Genomic DNA, 9,418 nt, shown 5'->3' on the forward strand with positions numbered 1-9,418 from the left:
ACTGAAATTCTGAAATAAATACAAAATTATCCTGAAAATTAAATAAATAATCTAAATGATTCACACCAAGGGAAGTTTACAAGATAAATGCCTTTTAAATGCATTTTGTACTAAATCAAGTGTGCAATATGAATCATGAGAGACTATCTGTGGTGCTCATGAAACATTTTGATATAGACTTCTGCTTGTTTGCAAACTTTAACAGTGTAGTGTATGTCAATTTCACACAAAAACAGCGTGAAATGTTGCTGGAAATAATCCAGGAGCTTTAGTAGCTTGAACTCATTTCCATGTGTGTTTAGGTCCTAAACACTTCTGAAATAGAGAGAATTCAATGTCCACCCCAAATAATGATCACAGCCATGATGTAAACATAAAGAAATATTTTAATGTCAAATAAATATCATCCAAAAAATACATGCATCTCATTGTGAGACATAATAAGTGTGCATCTGCTTTTCATCTGCTTTAAGTTGATAACATATGATCTAAATGAGTGGTTTTCCTGACAAAGATTAAGAAGCATACTTAATAAAGTGAAAGATCTAATGGTAAGCTCTGGTTTTTGTTGCGTAAGGCTTAATCTTCAGCAGGGAAACACCCAACGGGTTCTTTCAAGGAACAGGACAGCAGTGCTGAGATCTCACCACAAGGTCGCGGTAAAGCAAAGACAACGTTTTACATTGTAACCCTTTTTACAAAAGGGTTAAAGTTGACAAAAATAGGCCGCCCTTGTTCCTAAAACACCCGTCAATGACACGAACAGTCCTTTCACAGATCTCCCAGCTCAAATAAACAATAAAATCCTCAATAAATAATCAATAAATAGGATAGCAGGAGCAGACTCTTCTCTGCCGTGGGTAGTGTCATGAAGGCTCTTCACTCTTCTCGTCTCTACGCCTGGCTGGCATAGATCTAGAAAAAGGAAAGTAGGTCGTTACACAGTGCTTGTTATTCTGTTTGTGCTTTTTGAGGATCTTTTCCATTCCTACGAACAGTGGACACCAATCTCACAAACACATGCAACTGTTACCTTCATTTTCTTGGTATAAATGACTGTATTTGGGTTGATTCAGCAATGCTAACTTGGCAACATTAGTTAATGTATTAACTAACATGAACTAACCATGAGCAATAGTATTTGTTACAGTATTTATTAATCTTTGTTAATGTTAGTTAATAAAAATACAGCTGTTCATGTTAGTTCACAGTGCATTAAATAATGTTAACCAATAATTAATAACGTATTAGTAAATGTTGAAATTAATATTAACTAAGATTAATAAATGCTGAAGAAGTATTGTTCATTCTTTGTTCATGTTAAGTGGGTTAAACTTTATTTTAAGGTGTCATTGTTACAGTGTAATTATATATTTAAGTACTGAGTAATATTAAGCAACTACATGTACTTACTATAGGGTTAGGGTAGGATTAGAGTTTGTTAGTTGCATGTAATTATGCATAATTTACTGTTATTACTACGGTAAGTAACATATTATGTAACAAGGACACTGTAAAATAAAGTGTTACCGTTAACTTGGATGTCTATAAGAAGATGTGATTGTCTTGAACTCACCTTTTGCAGAAGAGTTTTAAAGTTCTGCATAAACTTTTGGCTGTCAACCTCTCTGTACGATGATTCGCACTGAGCTTTCTGAAACAGAACATTGTACACGTCAGAACTGCATGCAATCATATTTCATTTTTACCATGTAAACACTCAAAAATAAAGGTTCCAAAAGGGTGTTTTTTATTCTCTCCAAAGAACATTTCAGTGAGCAGTTCTTACAGGAAACCCTTTTTTATTAGCGTGAAGATCATTTTTCCACTATAACGAAGCTTTGGTGGAATGGAAAGTTTCCATGGATGTTAACGGTTCTTCATGGAACCATCAACGCCAATAAGGACTTTTATTTTTAAGAGTGTAGAAAATGTTAATTTCCATGTGTTGCTTTGTTTCTCACCTGTGTCTCTTCCAGACTGCAAATGGGCAACCCGTTCAGCTGTGAAAATAAAGAACAATGAATGAATAAATAAATCAGCATTTCTCATTTCTAAGTGTTTTAAACAAGGACAATGAGCTGAAGGCGTAATAAACACACACTCACGATGATTTTTTTGCCAAGCTCCCTGGAGATTTTCGCCGGGACCCTTTTAAGTTTCGCATCGGTGACCGACATGCGGATCATGTTGTGCCTGAAAGATTCCAGTGCAGATGCAATGCAGCAGTCCTGTCCAAAGAAGCAAAGACAACCGTTTAGCACATGCACTTTCTTTCATTTCTTTTTTACTTCTTAATGAGTTCAGATGCATTGGATTTTTAGGCAAACCCCGTATGAAAGCCTCTCGGTACACGGGTCAAGGAATCGAATCTGTTTTCTGAAACTACCCAACAATGACTCTCTCTCTTCCTCTCTTCCTCTCTTCCTGTCATTACTGCATGCAGACATCTATACATCTTGACTTCAAATTTCCCTTCTGCTCATTAAGCAGTTTTCACAGAAACTACGAGGAAACTCTTTCTTTCCACACTGAACCCAGAGAGCGTTTTCTGCTTGAGAGTGCACAGAAACTGCAACTTTCATTAAGAAGTCATTATGAAACAAATGTTACTGTAAAAAAATGCATACAATAATAAAAATAAACAGCAGCAGAAAGAGAAAAAAAACTCGAAAAAAGAAAAGGTTCTAAATGGAACCTTCAAGGGGTTCTATCAGGCGCTACATTTATAGAAGCTTTTTAGGGGTTCAGGGGTTCAAAACTAATAATTTTGTGTTATTTTTTATTTTAATTACATTTCATAAACTAAGCTCGTAAACATAATCCCAAGGAAAAGCTGTTAAAACATTAAAGTATTATGCAATCATTAAAGGCAGTTCTTTAGAACCCTAAAGTTCTATTTAGAACCCTAAAGTTCTATTTAGAACCCCATTGTAAAAACTGCAGCAGGTTTAACTGTGAAACAGGACACATCTGGGTTACACTTTATTTTAAGGTGTCTATTGTAACTGTAATTATATATTTAAGTACTGAGTAATATTAAGCAACTACATGTACTTACTATAGGGTTAGGGTTTGGTTGAGGGTTAGTTGCATGTTATTATGCATAATTTACTGTTATTACTACGGTAACGTAACAAGGACACTGTAAAATAAAGTGTTACCCAAATCTGTTTTAGCATATTAGCTCTACTCTAAATGTCATAAATTACTCATCAGATTTCTCCTAAATGAAGCAAACTTTCTCCTGACCGACTCTAATCTAAAAAAGAAGAGATTACACATCGAGAGGGTGTTTGCCAAGAAAAGCATGACTAAAAGTTGTTATTTCTGTCTTGATTTCAGCTCAGCAAACTGGATTCATTGAAATGTTGTTCATCAACCCACACGTTCTGAGCGCATTTGAAAATCAATTAGTCTGTATTTGAAGTGAAACCCGCTGAGTTTAAGGTGGGCTGTGTAATCACAGAAGCGTCTTTATATCACAGCAGGGTCGAATCACTGAGTCATGCAGAAACCGCTGCGAAAACGAGAACCCTAATTATGTGCTCGTCCAGACATGAAAATGGAGCAGAAGAGAAGAAAACTAGTTGCTTACCTTCAGTTCATTGGTGATGGGTGAGTTGATCAAAGTTGGGCTTTTGACCTTTAAAAAAAGAAAAAAGAAAAAAAATCAAGATTTAAAAAACGTGTAAAATGAACGCAGCAGATCCCAGCCGTAGATCTTTCGAAATCAACTTACCATTGCTTTATTAATCTTCCCGAGGTCATTCATGACTTTGTCGAGCGTGAGTATCATCGGCGACTCGTCAGCCTGCGAAACGAACCAACACGCCACTGCGAACAGAACACACACAGACGCCTTCATGTTTAAGCTGCAAAGTTTCTTCTCTAAAGCTAGTTGGATTGATGTCCTTCATACTGTCAACAGGTACACAATTACCTTTATATAAGAATCCTTGAGGACGCAGGAAAACCGCTTCTCTGTGGAGATTGGAAAGTCGATTTTTACAATGAGTAATTTAGTTTTTCTTTTCCACTGGCCTTCGTCAGTTGACAAAGATGTAATCGAGAGGCGCGTGCGCGGGGGTGTACGGATGCAGTGTGTGTGTGTGAACCTGACCCAGACTTTCTGCACACTTGGCAGGAAACTACAAAATGCTGTCAGTTCCTCTTCTCATTCTGAATCAGCATCAGAAACATGTGTGTGTGTGTGTGTGTGTGTGTGTGTGTGTGTGTGTGTGTGTGTGCGAGCGGCTATAGGTGCGGCATCATCAAGCACAAGTGGATATGACAAAGGTGCTTTTTACTTTGCGGCTTCCCACACAAACCATATTGATTATAGACAAAAACAGGAAGTTTAATGTATTTTTCATCTTATGAGATAAGAATAACCCTGGAAATGAAATATTTACACTCAAACCCTGAAGGGGTTAAATTACCGGCTATATCAGTAACTAAAATTAAAACCGTAAAAATAAAAAACACACATTTTCGTAAATAAAATAAATTATATAAATATATTTAAAAAAACAAAAACAAAAACATTGCTAATCACTTCTCAGTTTCATTCAGTTTAACTCGATGTTCTAAAAACTGAAATAAAAATGAAAACTATAGCCTATGTAAAAATTAAACAAAAACTACTAAAAATGACAAACTCACACTTTAAGTAACATAATATATATTAAAATTGTAATATATAATAATAATAAAATGTAAGTGATATATATATATAATATGACAGTACAAAAATTAATATTAAGAAAAAACACTTGTTTTGCAAGAAATTGCTGGGTACAAAACACTTTAGTTTTGGGTCTAATTCTCATTCACTAGTTGCTTATTAGCATGCATATTTCTAGGATATTGACTGTTTATTAGTACTAATAAAGCACATATTAATGCCTTATTCTGCATATTCATCCCTTAATCCACCCAATACCTAAACTTAACAACCTTGCTAACTATTAATAAGCAGTAAATTAGGAGTTTACTGTGGAGAAAGTCACAGTTAATAGTGAGAATTGGACCCGAAACTAAAGTTTCATTTATGTTTAATTCAGTGTATTACTACTTCTTTGTGAAATTTCTAAATTCAAAATTATTTGTGAAATTTCCCACTGGTAAAGTGAAAATCATTTTCAGTGTAACAGAATCTCAATGATACTAAAGCATCACGGCTTGTGGCTTCAGTTCCGCAGTGTCACGACACACTTTGAGAGGCGCGATCACTCAACATCATAGAACAGGAAATGAGCTCACAATGGGCCTCTGAAAGAACCCCTCCGCAAGCCAATCACAGGCCTCGCTCAACAGGAAGTGGTGTGTGTCATACCATAGTGTCACCGCGACAGGGGAAGGCCCTCGTGACCCCCCGGACAGGACAGGTTTACTCTGGGGATTCCTCCCTTCACCAGGATCATGGAAGTAATTTATGCTCGAGGTGAAAACGATATGATTCGAAACTTTCCTCCGTCAGTCATGTCTAGATCTGAATGGTTTCCCTCAACCTGGAAAGCACAAAGGGTGTGTGGGTTTATGTGTGAGTGTGTGGGAGGGGGTCTAGCGGTGGCATCCATATCATGACATACATAAAACATGCAAGAGTTTACTGATACAGATCTGTGTTTTTTGATGACGAAAATCCGTCCAAAAGAAAAATCTGTCAGTGTCGAGAATGAGGAGCAACGGAATATGCTGAAAATTTTCACATTTATTTTTTGATTGGAACAATTTATTAAACCTTTAGACAAAATATACATATATATTATATTATGACACATCTTATAGTATTGTATAGTGAGGAGGGGAAAAACAAACTGAGCAAAAATATGCAATTTGGTGGATCTGCTGATATTAATAAAGACAAAAAGTTGACAAAATGCATATCTGTCGTCTCTATATCTCTCAATAATGTCTTAAGATGATATTTAAAAGCTTAGTTTTATGATCAAAGCTCTGTAGTTTTATGTTTTGCAATACAATGATTGAGAGATGAACAAATAAACCTGATGATCATATTTGATACTCATGTTTAAACATGCTTCAGTCCAGAAAGTGTTCGTCTTGAAATAGCACTAACAATATTAATTTATGCTTATATTTACTTAAGAAAACCTGTAAAGATTTCACAGCAAAAAGACGTTTTGAAGCACGAGCTGAAGTTGGACGTTTGTACAATTATACTAAAAGACTTTTACTTGCTAAAAACAGCATCCATCAGACGACAGAAGGACTGGAGGAGATTTTTTATTAATAATATTTATAAAGTTTATTAAAGTCCCCCTGTAGTCAATAATAAAACTCATCTTTGATCACCAAAATGACATATTTAAATGTTTTTTCCTTGAAAATAATGTCTTAAATAAAATATCTTGAATGTAACTCGACACCCTTTCCTCGTTTAGTATACGCGGTTCTATGAATATGCAAATGAGCCCCGCCTCCACTCACTCGCTCAGCTCAGAGATCCACTGGTTGACGATCACACGTTGATCTGATTGATTACAAGGTAGTCCAGTAATTAATATGATAAGCCTTTTTCTTTACAACGTTATAAAAAAATAAATAATGTATTGCTAATGTTACACACAAACCATTTTCCTGTTTGCCATGGTTTGTCTTACAGCATAATAAAACACCACAGACACGTAAACAAAAAAAGATGGTTTTCACCACACGTCTTTAAATAGAGCGGTGAGGGCTTTATGTTTTTGGTAACGGCAGGTATACTAATCATATTAGCTGTTATTAGGGTTGGGTCATCGTCCATCGCGATGGCTGACAGACAACACGATGTTGAGCCGGTGTGGTGAACAAATGAGTCCTACTGAAGAGATGAGTCTGAGCTTAGGACCCAAGCAATCCGATTGGTTCAAAGCACGTGTTATGAGTAATCGCTTTAGTGCCTGGTTACAAACATAGACTGTAAAAAATAGGTTACAAATCATACAAAACCACTTTATTATAGAAGACGTTTGTACTACGTTATAATCTCTTCATTTGTTCACCACACCGGCACCGCGATACCCCCCCCCCCCCCACACACACACACACATGAAAGTAACTGGGAGTAACTAGAGTAAACTTTATAGTTACTTACACTGTGTATCTGATCTGAATAAAACACGTCGGCAAATATATTTCAACGGATTGTTATTGCTGCTTCCATAGACACCATTGTATATTTTACAAACTATAAATGTATTGTTTTGCTATAAATTATATGTATTTAAATGTCTGAAACCTAAAATAAACATTATGTCTGAAACTTAAAATAAACATATATACCCCCTATATATGTTATATTCCATAAAGAAAATTATATGTAGAATTTTATGAATGAGAGACGGGATTTCTGCAGACACAGATTCTGTGTAAGTCTGGAAATGAACATAAAATCAAAACTGACCGTTAAATCAAAACTGACTGTTTACGTCTTTAATAAATGCTCCTTTTCATTATCAGTTTATGTCACCGGGGATTTTTAACCCGTCTCCATTCAATCCATTTCTGATGGATACGATCAAATCCCGTCCTACTTTTTCCCCTCCTTGTTGAATATTCTTTGATTTGGCACCTTGCCACTTTCCAGAGGAGCTTATGAATGTTGTTTGTTTCATGCTGACTTTACAGATGTTGAGATACAGATCAGTGTTATCTGTGGCTGATGGTGTAAAACGCAAGCGACACGAGAAGCAATGATTCACACTAAAAAAATACACTTTTAGATATTATATTATAAGAGTCTGGAATGATGATGTTTATTTATGTGCAAGACCTTTAGAACCTGCTAATTTTACAAATATATACATAGATTTTTCCTAGATATATATAATTTTCAATCACGTTTGTCTGTTATATATATATATATATATATATATATATATATATATATATATATATATATATATATATATATATGTATGTATACAGTATATTAATCAATAATATATCAATAATATAACTATTTATTTTGTTTATTGATTAATATGAGGTTAAAATATGCATGCATTAAAAAACTGCATGCAAATCTACAATAACCAGAAAAATGCTATCAAATTTATTTTATGGTCTCATGACACTTTATTTCAAAAGTATTTCATATTAACTGGTGATAGACAGATAGATAGACAGACAGATAGATAGATAGATAGATAGACAGACAGACAGACAGACAGGTGATAGATAGAAGATAGATAGATAGATAGATAGATAGATAGATAGATAGATAGATAGATAGATAGATAGATAGACAGACAGACAGGTGATAGATAGATAGATAGACAGATAGATAGATAGATAGATAGACAGACAGACAGACAGACAGACAGACAGATATATAGATAGATAGATAGATAGACAGACAGACAGGTGATAGATAGATAGATAGATAGATAGATAGATAGATAGATAGATAGATAGATAGATAGATAGATAGATAGATAGAAAGACAGACTGATGATTGATAGACAGATAGATAGATAGATAGATAGATAGATAGATAGATAGATAAATAGATAGATAGATAGATAGATAGATAGATAGATAGATAGATAGATAGATAGATAGATAGATAGATAGATAGATAGATAGATAGACAGATATACAGACAGATGATAGATAGACAGACAGACAGACAGATAGATAGACAGACAGACTGATTATAGATAGATAGATAGATAGATAGACAGACTGATGATAGATAGATAGATAGATAGATAGATAGATAGATAGATAGATAGATAGATAGATAGATAGATAGATAGATAGATAGATAGATAGATAGATAGATAGATAGATAGATAGATTGTCCCAAACTCATATGCAATATTAGCATACAAAAATAATGTGATGCAGTGGAAAAGTGTCTGAGGCGAGATGACAGAAAGAGATTGAGAGGACAATTTAGTTTACCTTAAAAGGAAATGCTCAATATTTCCATAGAAGGAAAATGTGCCTTTATGTATTTCGACAGTTAATCGACCGCAACACAAAATATGACACAAACTTGACGCAAATTGCAAAATGACCTTTTTATTAATTCCCACTGTAGTTTCACATTAAAAAGTTGAATTTCTAAAAAAAAAAAAAAAAAAGATGTGATAAACAAACAAATCAAGAATCTTTGCTTAAATGTGGGAAAGACCCTAACGTATAACCTATAACCTATAGCTAAAATAGATAGATAGATCTATTAAAAATGATGGATAGATAGGTAGACAGACAGACAGATGATTGGTAGATAGATAGATAGATAGATATGTAACAGAGGCCAGCTAGTAGTCTCTGTGCGAGTAAACCTCACTCCTCTGATCTCAGGCGCTCTAGATAGACAGACAGATGATGGATAGACAGATAGATGATAGATAATAGATAGATAGATAGACAGATAGATGATAGATAATAGATAGAT

The 9,418-nt window shown here is 34.5% G+C and overlaps 1 protein-coding gene across 1 annotated transcript; it reads right to left on the reverse strand.

Moving 5' to 3' along the window:
• Positions 1 to 369: 369 nt before the first annotated feature.
• Positions 370 to 3,831, reverse strand: il21 (interleukin 21). The gene is made up of 6 exons (XM_081383615.1): positions 3,743 to 3,831; positions 3,599 to 3,646; positions 2,109 to 2,231; positions 1,965 to 2,003; positions 1,577 to 1,654; positions 370 to 915 (listed from the first exon to the last, which is right to left on the reverse strand). The coding sequence occupies exons 1-6, from the start codon at positions 3,797 to 3,799 to the stop codon at positions 895 to 897; spliced, it is 366 nt and encodes a 121-aa protein (XP_081239741.1). The 5' UTR covers positions 3,800 to 3,831; the 3' UTR covers positions 370 to 894.
• Between the last annotated feature and the right edge of the window lie 5,587 nt (positions 3,832 to 9,418).

This window comes from Scardinius erythrophthalmus (assembly GCF_964197995.2).
Source record: "Scardinius erythrophthalmus genome assembly, chromosome: 13".
NCBI classification, from domain to species: domain Eukaryota; kingdom Metazoa; phylum Chordata; class Actinopteri; order Cypriniformes; family Leuciscidae; genus Scardinius; species Scardinius erythrophthalmus.